This window comes from Neolamprologus brichardi, chromosome 3, assembly GCF_056152115.1.
Source record: "Neolamprologus brichardi isolate AB-2024 chromosome 3, ASM5615211v1, whole genome shotgun sequence".
NCBI classification, from domain to species: domain Eukaryota; kingdom Metazoa; phylum Chordata; class Actinopteri; order Cichliformes; family Cichlidae; genus Neolamprologus; species Neolamprologus brichardi.
This window is the reverse complement of record NC_142106.1, coordinates 30101857-30120000: the sequence shown is the minus strand read 5'-3', so window position 1 is coordinate 30120000 and position 18144 is coordinate 30101857. Positions and strand designations below refer to the sequence as shown.

The 18144-nt window shown below is 40.2% G+C and overlaps 1 protein-coding gene across 1 annotated transcript in view; it reads left to right on the top strand.

The window, feature by feature from the left end:
* The window catches only part of LOC148104175 (Fc receptor-like protein 5), a 17651-nt gene extending 465 nt beyond the window's left edge, over nucleotides 1–17186 (top strand). The window contains exons 2-19 of the mRNA XM_087836163.1: nucleotides 552–587; nucleotides 765–1031; nucleotides 1723–1923; nucleotides 1963–2241; nucleotides 4691–4969; nucleotides 5067–5342; nucleotides 5545–5844; nucleotides 6313–6570; nucleotides 6716–6964; nucleotides 7136–7243; nucleotides 8740–8802; nucleotides 8901–8960; nucleotides 12605–12664; nucleotides 15490–15552; nucleotides 16185–16250; nucleotides 16588–16650; nucleotides 16903–16968; nucleotides 17074–17186. Coding sequence (XP_087692289.1) covers nucleotides 552–587; nucleotides 765–1031; nucleotides 1723–1923; nucleotides 1963–2241; nucleotides 4691–4969; nucleotides 5067–5342; nucleotides 5545–5844; nucleotides 6313–6570; nucleotides 6716–6964; nucleotides 7136–7243; nucleotides 8740–8802; nucleotides 8901–8960; nucleotides 12605–12664; nucleotides 15490–15552; nucleotides 16185–16250; nucleotides 16588–16650; nucleotides 16903–16968; nucleotides 17074–17081 — 2702 coding nt within the window. The 3' untranslated portion in view covers nucleotides 17082–17186. The remainder of the gene's footprint in view (nucleotides 1–551; nucleotides 588–764; nucleotides 1032–1722; nucleotides 1924–1962; nucleotides 2242–4690; nucleotides 4970–5066; nucleotides 5343–5544; nucleotides 5845–6312; nucleotides 6571–6715; nucleotides 6965–7135; nucleotides 7244–8739; nucleotides 8803–8900; nucleotides 8961–12604; nucleotides 12665–15489; nucleotides 15553–16184; nucleotides 16251–16587; nucleotides 16651–16902; nucleotides 16969–17073) is intronic.
* The last annotated feature ends 958 nt before the right edge of the window (nucleotides 17187–18144 follow it).

The following is an 18144-nucleotide window of genomic DNA, read 5'->3' as shown; positions in this document are numbered from 1 at the left end:
AGTAGGCAGGTTTAACTTCAGCTTAATGGTGTTTGCTGTTGAAGACGTAAATTATTTCCACCTTATATTATATATCACCTTCTAGAGAAATTCTTGTTGAGAGAAGTGACCCATTGCAATTTGTCAATAACATCAATTTTTGAGATTGTCAAATACATAAAGGAAATACTGGGGACATCATTTCCCTTTTGGAAGCCATCTTTCATCTGTTGCCCAAAGAGGATGGACTGTACCGTTTTTAGGACACTAATGTTTTGTTATCACCATGTTTGTTTGTAGACTGGATTCTATTTTAGTACACTGACTCAGATCATAGTAGATGTAAATCTCCAAGTGTTTTAAGGAACTTGGTAAGAAAGCGACTGCACTTTAAACCCTAGTTGGATTGTCAATTAAGAAGGTCATTAACTCACTATTGATCAAGAAATGAGACACATCATTACCAACAGTGTTTTATTTATGTTACATTTCAGATCTAACATAAACAAAACACTCACATGATTTGAGTGTCTTTAGTTTGATAATGTCTGAAGTTTCTGTCTTTATTGTAGTGCTCTGTACACACATCTGCAGTGGACACGCTCAAGGTGACTGAACAGTTTTCCTTTTTCTATTTATTCCTTTTTATTTAGCAAAGATTATTCTCAGCCTATATGACTCTATATAAATAAAGTATTAATAATCAATCAACATTCTGCCTTGAGCATTACATAAAGTGTTTCAGATTGTCTGTTGTCTGATTGTCTGTTTGTGTTGGATTCTAGATGCTGTGCTATCTATTGAACCCAACTGGTCCAGTTATTTCATTGGAGAGTCTGTTACCTTCAAATGTGACATGAATGAAGGAAAAGACACTGACTGGTATTACACAATCAACAAGGATGGTCGAGAGTATGTCCGCTCCAGCAAATACAAAGACTACACTTTCGAAATTAGCTCGACAGATCACAGTGGTGAATATCAGTGCTCTGGTACCTGGAAGGGGTCACATAATACAAAGAACAGTAATACTGTCTCTGTAACTGTATTAGGTAAGTCCTCAGTGATTAATAATGTGATGATTCCAGTTAAAATACTCATCTGAATGATAAAAAATGTGTGTTTAATAAATGTTTCATTGAAAGTAATGTATTTCTTATGTGTTGGAACTTTAACAAAGATCCTTGCATTTTACCTAACGTTGTTCACAGTACACACTACAACCAAAATACTCAGACAATATCTCATTACAGCATGTGCATGTTTTACTGTATAACAAGAATAACTGTGGATGAAACTTAATTTAAATAATGAAAAAAAAGAAACATCAAATTAAATATAATTTAAGGTGATGATGTTTCTGTTGTCTAAATGTGTGTGTGTGTGTGTGTGTGTGTGTGTGTGTGTGTGTGTGCGTGTATGTTTTCTTCAACAGTGAACTGCATTAGTTTACATTCAGTGTGAATTCTTCGGGCCTGAGATTGAACAAACATTCATACTGTGCTTATTTAGAGATCTACAACCTGAATTACTGCGGCTCTGTCACCATGTTGAGACAGAAATCAGAAAAATTTAAAGTGACTTAAAATGTAGAAAAAAAAAAAAATATAATGAAGGCATTTGTAGATTTTATTGGGGGGGGGGGGGGGGGGGGATTTAAAAAAAAAAAAAAGATTTTTTTAAACCTTTTATACATTCATATTGTATCAGGTGTACATTTTGTTCTCTTCTTTTTCATAACAGCATATAGACCCAGGGCCACACTGACAGCAGGAACAACAATCATACCAGTAGGGGGCAGTGTGACACTGACCTGCTCTGTGCAGAGCTCTGATGGATGGAAATATGAGTGGTTCAGACGAACCCAAAGAACCTCTGAAGTTCAAGTTACATTCACTCATGATTATCAAACATACAATGTGAAGTTTTCTGTGTTGATTTCATGTTTCTATTTGTATCTCAACTGTTAATATGTGTAAACAGTTTCCAATGAAGTTGTTGTAAAACAACAACCAAACTGGCCTCAGATATTCAGAGGTGAGACGATCACTCTGACATGTGAGGTGCAGGAAGGAGGTAAAACCACTGAGTGGGAGTATAAATGGAGAGGACTCAGGACACCCACACAGTGGACACACAATAATGATGTGACATTCAGAGTTTCTGAGTCCAGCAGTGGAGACTACATGTGTAAGAGTCGACGCAGAGATGACTCATATTCTTCAACAGAGTGGAGTGAAGCCTTCACATTGTCAGGATCAAGTAAGTCATGTTTGTTGTGTGATCTCCATTTGACAAATGTCATAATGGTCAGCACAGGATGAATTCAATGGTCTACAAAGCATGTTACATTGTTAGTCAGACAAAGAGCTGCAGCTGATAGTAGCCTCATTGTAGACAGTTTGTCACCACTTTGTGTCATGAACTTTCAGCTGGTATAGAGACGCCAATGCTGACCTGACTCCTCTTCCTCACACACTGCTGAGTTTGTCCTGGTGGATCATCAGGGGTGCAAAGCCTCACAGATGATGTGCAGCAGTGGGTCCCTCAATCTGTCCTCACTCTGGACACTTGCAGTCGTCACACATGGAAATCAAATGTGTGATAAGCTGCAGGATTCAAACACAAGTGTAACTTATAAATACATGTTCATACTTTTATTCCACAATCAGAGAGAAAGAAACAGAGAGAGAGTGAAGGAGAGACAGACAGGTGACAGTCTCAGGTGTATACACTGCTACAAAACAGCACAAGAGGAGGAGGATTTTGTTTGTGTTATTACGAGTGCTAAACAAGAAGAGTTCCCAGATGGTACAGTGGACACATGTGTGACTCCTGTGATTAAAGCATCTTTCTTTCAGCTTAACGAGTGAACTGTCAGCTCGTTCAAACACACGTTAAAGTCCGTTTGGCTCGACACCACTGAACAGAGGCAGCAATATAACATAGCTAACATTAACAGTGCAGTGAATCCTGCTTGTGCCGTGATATTCAGGACTGCAATCCGAGCAGCATCACTGACTTCCAGCTTGTTGTGTTTGTGGATATATGACTGACTTTAATTATCCACAAAATCATCACATTCTCTGTAAGATTAAGGTCGACTATCGAACGGCGTATATTTTAAAGTAAAGGCTTTGAAACCAAGTTAACGCTGAAAGTACAAACATCGCTAATGTCACATAACTTTGCCGACATGTGGCCAACAGCAATGTTTTAATGTTCTTTGTTATGTTCTCCTGCCGTATTTTGGGGCAAAATTATCCACATCCACCGCCGCGCTATGAATTGTGGGATATATGGGACCACGAAGCGTGGACTGGACCACGCTTGATATTTGGGGAAATCGACGGCGCATTTGGAGTATGCATTTGGAGTATGCATTTGGAGTACACTTCGAATTGGGACAGCCGTCGTCACGTGGCGGTGACGTGATCGCACTTGAAATGCGTACTTCAAGCGTGCATACCCTGAATTGGGACATAGCCCCTGTCTTGTCAGTGTAATCAGTGTCAGCCGTGTCTCCCAGCTGTTTCCTCTTTGCTCTGTTTACCTCTTGTATTTAGTGGCAACCAGTTCTCTACTCCCATCCCTACATGCAGGATTACTAATTACTGTTTGATTAATTTATCTACAAACACAGTGTTTAAAGTGTTATCAGTACTGTAACACGTTTATTCTTGATTATGTTTTCATGTTTTACTCATTTTGTTTCTAAAGCAGCAAGTAAACCCAGAGCCACACTGACAGCGCAAAGTTCAATCCTACCAGCAGGGGGCAGTGTGACACTGAGCTGCTTTGTGGAGGGCTCTGCTGGCTGGAAGTTTGACTGGTTCAGACGTGATTCAGTCTCTTCTAATGCTCAGCTCATGAGAGGAAATGAAGCAAACAGAGTTTTGTGTCTCACAAGGAGGTCTGTACCATTTCTATTTGTCTCTAACTGGATTTTTTCTGTGAACAGTTCCCAGTAAGCCCACTGTGGTCCTGCAGCCATCCTGGACTCAGATATACAGCGGTGAGACAGTCACTGTCAGATGTGAGATTCAGGGAGGTGAAGGAGCTCAGTGGACGTATGAATGGAGCGCATCCAAGTTAAACACACCTCCAACATCCAATGAATACAGAATCATCAGAGCTACTGAGTCTGACAGTGGAGGATACAGCTGCCGGGGCAGGAGGGACTATTTCTTCACAGAGTGGAGTGATATCATCACACTGACTGTATCATGTAAGATCTTTCATCCAGAGTATCTAAATAAGGAAAAAGCACTTCTTTTTTCTTACAGCTTTATAACTGTCTTTCATGTTGGTCAGTAAAATGTTTAGTTTTTATTCCAACAACAAAAACCTGAACAGCAGCTTTTTATTCACAGTGAAGAGAACAAAACATATGAGAGTAATGTCTCTGCTGTGCAGCTCTAATACATGAAAGATGAAATGCAGAACAAATGCTGAATCTGTCTCAGCTGCTCCACCACATCCACTAAGAAACATTCAATCCACTGATTGTTCCTCATGTGTGTTTTTAACTTATAACTGCAGCAAATTAAATATGAAAGATTAGTGTTGTGTTTGTGTGATAGTTGTACAGTTTGTTGTAGCTTCACCATTAAAGTTATGTGATATTTCTTATTTACATATTTCCACCAAGTTATTTAAACTGGTTTGATTCAGTCATTGACTTTTGTTCGTTTTCTAAACTGAACTGCAGATAAACCAGAGGCCAAACTGAGAGCTGATAACACAGCTGTTCCAGTAGGGGGCAGTGTGACCCTGACCTGCTCTGTGAACCCATCATCATCATCTGGATGGAAATACTACTGGTACAGAGATGAGAAATCCTCTGAAGCCCTGACCACACAAGATGTAGTTTTCCACTCAAATGGACAAATCAGTGTCTCACAGGAAGGACTCTACAGGTGCAGAGGAGGAAGAGGAAACCCAGTTTACTACACAGAGGACAGCCACTCAGTCAGGATTGGGAAAACTGGTGAGTTCAAAGTTAATGAACCCCAAATCACTACCTGATGAAAAGTATCTGAAAATTGACCCCTTTTGTCATTCATTTGTTCATTTCCTGAATACAGTCCCAATCAGACCTGTTGTGACTCTGTATCCAAACTGGTCTGAGATATACAGAGGAGAGACGATCACTGTCAGATGTGAGATCCATGGAGGAGACACTAAGTGGGATTATGAGTGGGAAACAAACAGCATGATAAAAGCTCCAAATCAAAATGAATACAGGATTAGATCTGCTTCATCATCCAACAGTGGAAACTATCGCTGTAAGGGCAGAATGAAAAGTTCACAGCATAAAACAACAGAGTGGAGTGATTCAGTCACACTGACAGTTTCTGACAGTAAGTAGAGTCATAGTTCATTTAACCTGGAAATAGAAACAGTTTGTAAAAACGTGTTTTTATTAGTACATGTTGAGATATTTAACATGTTTAGATAGTCTCACTCTGAAAGTTCATCATAAATATTTGTGAGTCAACATTTTAGTGACGTTGAATTCAGAGTTAAGAGACGAAACATTGAGAGAAAATCTTTGTTGAACAGATAAACCCCGTCCTGTCCTCACTGTGTCTCCATCATGGCTGAGTCCTGGAGCCTCAGTAACTCTGAACTGTGAGGTTGAACATCCGTCTGCAGGATGGAGCTTCTACTGGTATAAAGCTGTTCCTGATCGATCAGAGAAATCCTCCAGTTATGAGCTGCTACCTGATGGCAGTGGGACTGCACAGGACTCCTACATCATTCATGGACAGACACACACAGCAGGATATGTGTGCAGAGCTGGAAGAGGAGACCCAGAGTATCACACTGATCACAGTCAACCAAAGTTTGTCTGGTCTGCAGGTCAGTTTGATTCCCTTATAACCAGTGCAGCTGTTGTTTACCTCCAAAGGTCACCCAAAGGAGAATTGAATCTTTTCATTTCTGATTGTGATTAAAGTCTTTATTTAAAACTTGTTTAATGTTTAGCTCAGTCCGACCTGTGTCCCTTTGCTGCTTGTCTTCCCCTTTCACTCTCCCTGCTTTCCTGTCTCTCTACACTGTCACTATCAAAAAAAGTAAGAAGCTTTGTGTTTATTAATTGTAATTATTTTAACTTAGATAAAAGTGAATGTACAGATAAAACAGCCAAAAATACAAAAGTTTTTTAAAAAAGATCAAGAGAGAATGTTAACTAGTTAACGGCTCTGACAAATATGAGGAAAACACTGACAGATAGGATAGCAGATAGGTAATCGTTGCCATTAAAAAAATAAAACTAAAAATCCTAACATCTGTGAGCTTTGTCTCTTCACTGCATGTTGTTTCCAGATGTTCATTCAGCAGCGTCTCTCACAGTGAGTCCTGACAGAGTGCAACACTTCACCTCTGACTCTGTCTCACTGACCTGTGAGGGAAACTTCACTGAGTGGAGAGTGAGGAAGTTCTCTGAGGACGGCCGACTCTCTGACTGTAGCAGAATGACTGGATCCACATGTAACATCAACACATCAGAGTCAGATACTGCAGTGTACTGGTGTGAGTCTGGATCAGGAGAGTTCAGCAGTGCAGTCAACATCACTGTACAGAGTATGTTATTATACATTTACTACTTGGATGTTAATGATTTAGACGTCACATGAACTTTTGTCCCACCTTTGCTGTATGTGATACTTTTTCTAAAAGTGTGCACCAGCTGGTCTGACTGAAACAATTGTGTGTGATTGTTTCACAGATGATGGTAATGGTCCTATCCTGGTGAGTCCTGTTCATCCTGTGACTGAGGGAGCTTCTGTTAGTCTGAGCTGCAGTTTGAGAACACAAAAAATACTTTCCAATGTGTTTTTCTATCACAATGACAAACTTATTCAAAATGATACCCGAGGGGAGCTGAAGATCTCTGCAGTGTCAAAGTCTGATGAAGGTTTCTACAAGTGTCAGTACTCAGGAAGAGAGTCAGCACAGAGCTGGATGTCAGTTAAAGGTGAGCAGGATCAAAACATGTGATGGATTTTTATAAACCAATGACTGAGAAGGAACATTAGATTGTCTGATTTAATTCTTAAAGTCACTTGGCTCTATTTCATAAATGTATTTATTCATAAGATTATAATTTATTAACTAATTTCTGTTTTTTGTTACGTAACTGTGTCAGGAGCTCACAGCTCTTCATCTCCTGTGTGGTTGATGGTTGGACTGGTTTGTGGAGTCTTTCTCATTATTATTCTCCTGCTCTTGTTGTATCGCTGCAGACAGTCCAAGTGTAAGAGCCTCTTTTCTATTATTATTATTATTATAATTATTATTATTATTATTAGTAGTAGTAGTCATAGCCATAGTATTAGTAGTAGTAGTAGTATTGACATTTCATTGAGTATTTGTCACAGTTAGTAAACTAAAACACAACTTTATCACAGAACTTAGAAAGTTATCCAAATAAAAAAAACCAGGAAACCAAATTTCTACAAATCTTATTAAAACAAACTATGATGAAGGATGTGACAGTAAAGGAAGATTGAGGCAGTCTATAAAATACAGGATAATGAGATGATGGGAAACAGGTGGGAACACGGTGATAACTAATGCCCCTTTTCCATTAGTACCTACTTGGATCAGCTCACAACTATTCGAATCGTATTGATTGATTTTCTATTATAATCAAGTACCACCTAATGTGTGTGGTCGTCCTAATAGCAACGTGGCTGAGCATCCTATGACGTAATTAGTATGCGTCACACACACTACAATGAAGGTGGACATTGAGGCGATGATAAACCTGCTGCTCAGTCTGTGGATTTTCGTCACACTCTGGGACCACGGTGTTGCTTTTGTAGCTGTTTTCCTCATTGCTGGATTTCAAAAATGGCTGTTTTGATTTTCATCAACGAAATACTGTCATAAGTCATCAAGTGATGCCACTGACCAGCCAATCAGTGGGATGCAGGCTGTTGACGTCACATTTTGGGATCGCCTCAGATTGCTTGAAACTCCGGCTGAGTAAGTACTGAAAAAGTACCTGGGAACAGGAACTATGACCTGATGGAAAACCCTGAAAACCGTGGCAAGCCGACCTGAGTAGTTCCTAATGGAAAAGAGGTTAACAGAATGACTCGGTGGATGTAAAACTAGACACAAGATACAGACGAGAACAGAGACCAAAATAAAACAGGAAATGACTGACACTGAGACGTGGACTAAGACACACGAGCTTGATGCAGACAGTAGACAAAACATGGAGACCAGAGAGACCCTAGAATGCTTGTCTTCCCCACACCTGGTCTTTCCAGATCTCCATTAACCTTCACATGACGTAGGTTCAGTTTGTGCTCTGCAGTTTTTCAAAGAACATTTATCAAAATCTAGTTGGACAAACATCTAAATAACCAACTGACTACATGCATAAAAGATCAGAAAGAAACAGGATTTTACAACCTGATTGTATCTTTAACTCGACTGAAAGAATCCACAAATGTTGTTTCATATCAGAACAACACAAACAGTAACACCATGATGGGTTCATGGTCTAAAAATATGTTATTTAAACACAACTAATGAAACTCTCTAAAAGGTTTTTCTGTTTTTGCACTTATCTTTGAAAATTGTGTCATATTGGTTTTCATGTGTGAGCCACTGAAACACTGGTGCAGTATATCATATGAAAAGCACAGAGCAGCTAGAGATGAAACAGCCTTTTAATTTAAGGAAACTGGTATGCTGTCATTGGTTTACAATTGTGTAACTAAAATATGAACATTTCAGGTGCAGATAAACCCCGAGATGTCATTTACTCTAATATTGAACTTGAAAACTTTGAAAATAAGTGTGAGTATACAAAACATATACAATGTAGAAAAAATGTTTTTGAAATGTTTAAAAACGTATTAATTATTTTTCTTTTGTGGATTTGATCATCTTAACAGGGAAGCATCATAAACCAGAGCAGAGTGCTGTTTATGCTAATGTGAAGACAGGAGCTGCAGGTACAGTCACAACAGTCTCATCCAGTGTTTGTACTTGAATGTGTGTATACAGGGTTGGCCATTTGTATGGATAATAAAATGGGAATGGTTGGTGATATTAAAGTCCTGTTTGTGGCACATTATTATATGTGAGGGGGCAAACTCCTCAAGATGGGTGGTGACCATGGTGGCCATTTAGAAGTCGGCCATCTTGGATACAACTTTTGTTTTTTCAATAGGAAGAGGGCCATGTGACACATCAAACTTATTGGTAATGTCACAAGAAAAACAATGGTGTGCTTGGTTTCAACGTAACTTTATTCTTTCATGAGTTATTTACAAGTTTCTGACCACTTATAAAATGTGTTCAATGTGCTGTCCATTGTGTTAGATTGTCAATGCAACCCTCTTCTCCCACTCTTCACACACTGATAGTAACACGGCAGGAGAAATGCCAGCACAGGCATCCAGTATCCGTAGTTTCAGGTGCTGCACATCTTGTATCTTCACACCATAGACAATTGCCTTCAGATGACCCCAAAAATATAAGTGTGTATATATATATATATATATATATATATATATATATATATATATATATATATATATATATATATATATATATATAAGATATATATATAAGATTAGTACCCTGCGGGCGGTTTATCCTTCAAACTCGGGTCCTCTACCAGAGGCCTGGGAGCTTGAGGGTCCTTCGCAGTATCTTAGCTGTTCCCAGGACTGCGCTCTTCTGGACAGAGATCTCCGATGTTAGTCCCGGGATCTGCTGGAGCCACTCGCCTAGCATGGGAGTCACCGCACCTAGTGCTCCGATTACCACGGGGACCACCGTTACCTTCACCTTCCACATCCTCTCGAGCTCTTCTCTGAGCCCTTGGTATTTCTCCAGCTTCTCGTGTTCCTTCTTCCTGATATTGCTGTCATTCGGAACCGCTACATCGATCACTACGGCCGTCTTCTTCTGTTTGTCTACCACCACTATGTCCGGTTGGTTAGCCACCACCATCTTATCCGTCTGTATCTGGAAGTCCCACAGGATCTTAGCTCGGTCATTCTCCACCACCCTTGGGGGCATTTCCCATTTTGACCTCGGGACTTCCAGGTTATACTCAGCACAGATGTTCCTGTACACTATGCCGGCCACTTGGTTATGGCGTTCCATGTATGCCTTGCCTGCTAGCATCTTGCACCCTGCTGTTATGTGCTGGATTGTCTCTGGGGCATCTTTACACAGCCTGCACCTGGTGTCTTGCCTGGTGTGATAGACCCCAGCCTCTATGGATCTTGTACTCAGAGCTTGTTCTTGTGCTGCCATGATTAGTGCCTCTGTGCTATCTTTCAGTCCAGCTTTGTCCAGCCACTGGTAGGATTTCTGGATATCAGCCACCTCCTCTATCTGCTGGTGGTACATACCGTGCAGGGGCCTGTCCTTCCATGATGGTTCCTCGTCTCCCTCCTCTTTCTTGGGTTTCTGCTGCCTGAGGTATTCACTGAGCACACTGTCAGTTGGGGCCATCTTCGTGATGTATTCTTGGATGTTCGTTGTCTCATCCTGGATTGTGGTGCTGACACTCACCAGTCCCCGGCCCCCTTCCTTCCGCTTAGCGTACAGCCTCAGGGTGCTGGACTTGGGGTGAAACCCTCCATGCATGGTAAGGAGCTTTCTTGTCTTTATGTCAGTGGCTTCTATCTCCTCCTTTGGCCAGCCTATTACCCCAGCAGGGTACCTGATCACAGGCAGGGCATACGTGTTGATGGCCCGGATCTTGTTCTTACCGTTCAACTGACTCCTCAGGACTTGCCTGACCCTCTGCAGGTACTTGGTGGTTGCAGCTTTCCTAGCGGCCTCTTCATGGTTCCCATTCGCCTGCGGGATCCCCAGGTACTTGTAACTGTCCTCTATGTCTGGAATGTTGCCTTCTGGTAGTTCAATCCCCTCAGTTCTGACTACCTTTCCTCTCTTTGTTACCATCCGACTACACTTCTCCAGCCCGAACGACATTCCAATGTCATTGCTGTATAGCCTGGTAGTGTGGATCAGTGAATCGATGTCTCGTTCACTCTTGGCATACAGCTTGATGTCATCCATGTACAGGAGGTGGCTGACAACTGCTCCGTTCCGTAGCCAGTCTTGTTAATGATCTCACTGAGGGGGTTCAGGCCTATGCAGAACAGCAGTGGGGACAGAGCATCTCCTTGGTAGATCCCGCACTTGATGGTGACTTGTGCTATGGGCTTGGAGTTGGCCTCTAGTGTTGTACGCCACATCCCCATTGAGTTCCTGATGAAGGCTCTTAGGGTCCCATTGATCTTGTACAATTCTAGGCATTCCAGTATCCAGCTGTGGGGCATTGAGTCATAGGCCTTCTTGTAATCAATCCAGGCAGTGCACAGGTTGGTCAGTCTGGTCTTGCAGTCTCGGCTGACTGTTCTGTCTACCAGTAGCTGGTGTTTTGCGCCTCTGGTATTCTTGCCAATTCCTTTCTGTGTCCCGCTCATGTATTGACCCATGTGCCTGTTAATCTTAGCCGATATGATGCCTGACAGGAGCTTCCATGTAGTACTGAGGCAGGTTATTGGTCGGTAGTTGGAGGGGACTGGTCCCTTCTTGGGGTCCTTGGGGATCAGGACCGTCCGACCTTCGGTTAGCCATTCCGGGTGTCCCTCGTTAACTAGCAGCTGGTTCATTTGTGCTGCCAGACGCTCGTGGAGTGCAGTCAGCTTCTTTAGCCAGTAGGCGTGAACCATGTCGGGCCCTGGTGCTGTCCAACTCTTCATACTGGAGACCCTTTCTTGGATATCTGCCACTGTGATGGTTACTGGACCCTGTTCAGGGAGGTTGCTATGGTCTGCCCTCAGATCCACTAGCCACTGAGCATTGCCGTTATGGGTTGCGTCCTTCTCCCATATGCTCTTCCAGTATTGCTCCGTCTCCAGCCTTGGTGGTGCTGTTCTCTTATTATTGTTCCCTTGCCACTGAGAGTACACCTTTGCTGGTTCTGTGGAGAACAGCTGGTTTATTCTCCTGCCTTCTATTTCTCTGGTATACCTCCTCAAGCGGCTGGCCAAGGCTGTGAGTCTTTGCTTGGCAGTTTCCAAGGCCTCAGGTATGGACAGCTTGCTGTATTTCTTATGCACCTTCTTTGTCGCACCTTTCTGCAACTCCGTTAGTTGACTAACATCCCTCCGTGCTACTTTGATCTTGCCCTCTAGCCTCCTTCTCCATGGAGGGTACTGCCCCTTGTGGCTGTTCAACTTGTAGCCAAGCATCTCACTGATCACTGCTGCCGTATTGTAGATCAGCTTGTTAGTCTCGGTAATCGTGATTATATATATATATATATATATATATATATATATATATATATATATATATATATATGTGTGTGTGTGTGTGTGTGTGTGTGTGTGTGTATGTATGTGTGTGTGTGTTTATATATATGTGTGTGTGTGTATGTATGTGTATATATATATATGTGGGCGTGCGTGCATGTATTAATGTGTGCGTGCGTGCGTGCATATATGCGTGTGTGCGTGCGTGCGTGTGTGTGTGCGTGCGTGCGTATATATGTGTGTGTGTGTATATGTATGTATGTATATATATAATTTTTTTTATTCCTTTGTGGATTTCATTATCGTAACAGGGAGGCTTCATAGAGCAGAGGAGAGTGCCATTTACTCTGATGTAAAGATGGGAGCTGCAGGTAAGGTCACAACAGTCTCATCCAGTGATCTGGTCATTGCGTGTAGTAGTACTGATCACTAGAGTTGAATCTTGCGCACATGTGGAAATTCATATCTAAAAAACAAGAAGTCTACTTTGTGTAAAGTATGTTATTTTTATTGCATCTAAAGTGTGATTTTAGAAATGATTTCCAGCTGTTTCTTGGAGATATTCCCCCATATTTGTTTTTGGGGTTTTTTTGTTTTGTTAGTTTGCGTGTTTTAGGGGAGACCCGGTATGGTTGTAACACATTTTGCTCCAGCACCCATAACGCAATTAATTTTTGTGCTAGAGGTCTCAAACCTTTACACAAAATACCCATTTTTCCCTATAAATGTCAACCATTCAAAGCCCTGCAAGAATACCATAGACCTTGTGTGTTAATGTTAAATACATGGCGTTCCTTTGTTATCACCTACTCCACAATCAGGGTGGGTTGTAACTAGGGATGGGTATCGTTTAGGTTTTATCCGATACCGGTGCCAAACCAGTACTTTTGAAACGGTGCTGGTGCTTAAACGGTGCTCAAACCGGTGCTTAAAGAATGGAGAACACAAAATTGTTCCAAAAACCTCTCATGTTCAGCTGTTTTTTGTAAAAAGATAACAATGTTAGCCTTTTCTGCAGCTATGGGGCATATATGGTATCACTCTTGGCTGGAAGCAGTGCTTAAACAATGGAAAAAACACAATTTTTGTCCAAAAACCTCTCATGTTTAACTGTTTTCCACTTTTTCTTTGGTCATTTTAGCCTTTTTGGCCAGGGTGAAGGGAGTATCTGCCATCAAACAAGAAGACAGCCGCATGTAACTACAACGGTGTTTGCTAGTTCACCTTACATGCATTAATGTAATAACGTGGTTAGCCTACTCAACGTAAATTACACACGAGCAACATTAAGCTACTCACGCAGAGAGGAACGGCTGCTGCTGCCATCATCATCCGTCATCATTTCTGCTACACTCCGATCCGATAACAGGCACCACACCCGCAGTAGATGCGCTCGGCGTGAGGTCTCGCAGCAAGCTATCAAATACGGCGCATTTCTCGGCTTTAAAAAAAAAACGCTATGCATCGCCAGGTGTTTCATTGGATTTGAGGTGTTACCTCCTTTGACAGTATCACAGTATCAGCTTAAAGCATTTGTTGCAGGCTGCTGAGTTTGCATATTTTGCTGTGAAGTACAGCCAGACTTTTGACCGCTTCGCCTTGGGCATTTTTAATCTGTAGCTCTGCTCTAAAAGAACTTACGTACCTGGACCCACCTACTATCCTTGGAAACGTAAAATGATTGGCTAGAATCTAAAGTGTATCACAGCTCAGGAAAAAAAAGCACCGAAATAAAGCACCGAAATAAAGCACCAAAATGTGCGCTGCTTTTCGGTCTGGTTACTACCATTTATGTCAGAACCGGTGCCATCATGGCACCGGATACCGGTACCCATCCCTAGTTGTAACACATGCTGGGGAGAAGTGTAAGTCGACACCAGAGAATGTGCTTCAAAAAAGTGATGTATTGGAATAAAAGAACAGTTTTTGTCTCTATTTCTCTGTGACTGACCTTAACTCAAATACACCCTGGCATGTGCGGCTGTGTACATTAGTTTAGTAGAGCAAACTTTCATAATACGACGGACACTTAGTAAAAAGTTAGTACAATGCAAGTCTGTGTGGTGGAGTGTGGTCTGAGCATGAGAGAAGAAGAGGCAGCTGCACAGCAAAGACACATAATAACTCCAGCTTTGTGTCTTTTTAATTTTAGCTAAGGTATGGAACAAATCACTTCCTTTTCAGCTCAATACGAAACGCGTAATATTTTCTCTGAATACGGGACGATTCCGTTTTTTACGGGTCGGTTGGCAACTCTACCAATTAACCTTATGAATAAAATAAAGTTCACTATCAGTAACATAGCACCCACCCAGCTGTATAGAAACTCCGTCATGCTAGCTAGTACAAAGTACGAGTTATTGTAACTGACTGTAAAAAGTCAGCACAACAAAAATAAACTACACCTGAACTTGGTTTATATCTGACCCAGATAGACTGCAGGTCATAACTTCTTACCTGAAGTTCAGTTCACTTGACACTGGGACCGGTGGCCGCCTCCGGTCTCTCCTCCTCCTGCCTCCCATTTCCCTCATCCACCTGCTGGCCTCTGTGGAAGCTCCACCATAGCTGACCAACTGACTTATTTTTACACATCTGCCAGCATCTGATTATACCATTACAAAAAAACAACAACAAAAAACCCATAAAGATGAAAAATGACCATCGGCCTGCCGGGCAAATGCCCGGTATGCCCGATGGCCAGTCTAGCTATGGTCCTATCATCATAATCATGTATCCACTATTTTTACAGTAGCTGCCAGGGCCAGAAAAGGAGACTGGTAGCTGTGCATGGGTCAAATTTGCTACAAAAAACAAAACAAAAAAACTTTTGTATGTCACAACCAGTTTGTTCTCAATAAAATCTGCATACACTTGCAACCATGACAAGCACCATGTGAAATCAGGGATGGAAGTGGGTAAAAACTGAAATCATCATATGACTCCTATCTCATCCCTGAGATAGATAGGATGAGATTAGTTCCGTTACAACTCTCCCCATGTTACAACCATACCCAGTTTCCCCTACATGAACTTATCTATATCTTTAAATATAAAACACGTTATATGTCTTTTGTCTAAGACAGCTAAGCATACATAAAGACAACAGTTGATTTTCATTTCAGTCAACCTCTTGTCCCTTCAGTGAATAGCTACATATCATATTTCTGCTGAATAAATATCACTTCTCTTTTAGAGGACAGTCTGATGTATGCTGAGATCAACCACCACAAAAAAGAAAAAGCCAAGAAAAACAAAGGTGAGCAAAGTCTGCCATCATCTCCTCTGAGTATTGTTCAGTCTGTTTCTTATCTTAAAGATGTCTTCCTATGTTACAATTTCTATTTACAGTTTACATAATTTAATAAAAGCTTCTTTTTTATCTTTTTTAATTGATATAATCTTTTTTATATGAGTTGTTCGTCTAAGTACAAGTACATTGATTTTTTTTTAAGTATAAAATATATCTTATAGATTACTGTTGTAGCAGTGTAGCAGTAGCAGTGTATAAATGATCACATTAGGAAGCACTTTCATTAGTAGTAATAGTAGTAATAATAAGAAGATGAAGAATCAATTCCATTCTCTGTTTCAGCACAAGTAAAATCAGGTGCATTCATATCTAATGACTAATCATTTTTTAAATTTAATTTTTTTTTAATTATTAATTTATTTTATATTTCAAGGCTTCTATATAAAACTTTGATTTGATTTCTCTTCCATGCAGCAAAAAAAGCTGCCCATGTTTTGTTTTGTTTGTTTTTTTCTTTTTATTTCTTTTTTTGTGCTGTTTTATTTTCTAATTTTTGGACAATTATGATATAAAAAACAGTTATTGATTTTAATTATGAGAATATGAAGAAGATTAAATAATTGTCTTTCTACTTACAGGAAAATCAAGTCCTGAATCAACCAATGAAGCAGTTTACTCCGAAGTCAAATTAGAAAGAGCTCTAGGTAATATGAAAATATAATTATTAAATCTAACTATATCTTCACTTAACATTTTTTGCATAAAACTTTGAAGGCAAACGTTAGATATGTCATCTTTAGTATTTGAGCTTTAAAGTTAAGATTTTGCACATTTTTGCAAAGATATATGTAAAAAATGTGTAATATTTAGGTACCGCTGTGTCCAAGCTACTTACACTTTCTTTCTTCACTTGTGAGATTATCTTCAGACCGTTGTAAATTTCTTATATTTTACCTCCATCCACCTTTTTCCGTTGATCCATCAGCTGTATGTGATATTTGTGTTGCACAAATGTATGCTGAGATCTCATATCTCTCTTAGAGGACAGTCCAATGTATGCTCAGGTCAACCGCCGGAATAAAGGAAATACTAAGACAAAGAAGGGTGAGTAAAGCCTGCAATCATTTACAGTGATGATATGGATAATTTATTATAATGATTTATGATTAAATTTAAATATGTAAATCTGTGTGTGTGTGTGTGTGTGTGTGTGTTTTTGTGTGTGTGTGCATTTTTGTTTATATCATAAAAACACTGGTAAAGAAAACTTTTTTTAACCTGTGGGTTATTAAAATTATTGTTGTTGTTATTATTATGAGACTACACAAGTCTTTTAAGTAAACTTCTCACATACAGAAAAATCAAGTCTTGCGTCAGCTGATGAAGCAATTTACTCTGAAGTCAAACGAGGGAGCACTCCAGGTATTTATGCTGACATGATGGAGTATGATGTGATGATTTATTCTTGTTCTTTAGCTCATAATATTGTTTCAAATTGGAAATCTTGTTGTCTTTTTTGCTTTACAGATCAGTGAGGAGAGCTGTAACAGCAACCCCATAATGAAGCTTTTTATGAAGCCACTGTTGCTCCTCTGCTACCCAAGTGTCATACACACCCAATAAGTATAAGAGTTATAGGTCATCATCATTATGAAATACAATATCTGTATTAATAATTGTAGACATATTACTGTATTTTAGCACACAAAAGTACAAACTGGTGTGCTTCTGTTTAGTTTCATGCTCTCTCTATTCACTCAGTGATAATAACAGCATGACTTACAGTCAGCTTTTTCAGTGTTACATATGTTTATTAATGTTTGGGCAATAAACACGGTATATTTTTGTGCAATAATCTTCTACATTATTAAAAGAATACTGGTATAATATGATATATATCTGACTGTATTTGTGCAAAATACTAATGAACCTGTTGATGTCAATTATGGAATAATTTGCTTTTTCTTCATGAAAATATGCATTCATATTGTAATATGTGTGTGTGTGTGTGTGTGTGTGTGTGTGTGTGTGTCTGAGAGAGAGAGATACATACATATAAACATACAGAATGTGAGATGCTGTGTTTGCTCCAGTTCAGTGTGGTGGCAAGGCCCAAAAATAATATCTGCCCGGGGCTTTTCACAGAGTCATGAAAGGCCTTATCTTCATCTCTTCATTAAATAAAAACAATGACCTAAAAATTGTGTTCTTTGACTACAGAACTAAAATGACAAAGAACAATCTAAGCTGAATGTGTGCAACCGTATGGAAAATATATTTTAGCTCTGACAGCTGGTAGACAGAGAGCATAGACAGAACAACTGTCTGTGACTCACCGGCTGAAGAAGTGGAAGAGTGAGAAACTGAAATGTCCAATCTATGTTCTTTTTGGAGTCCGGAGAATTGTTGGGAGCAGAAAGGCAGAAACAGAGTAGGCCAGCATCAGGAGACCAGGTCAGTGATGAATAGTGAGTATAGGGAATAGGTAACTGAAGAGACAGAGAATGCATGTTAATACAACAACATGGAAACCAATGGTAAATTGGTTTCTATGTTGTGACGTTGAGGTGCAGGTAAGATGAGCCAAGAGCTGGTAAG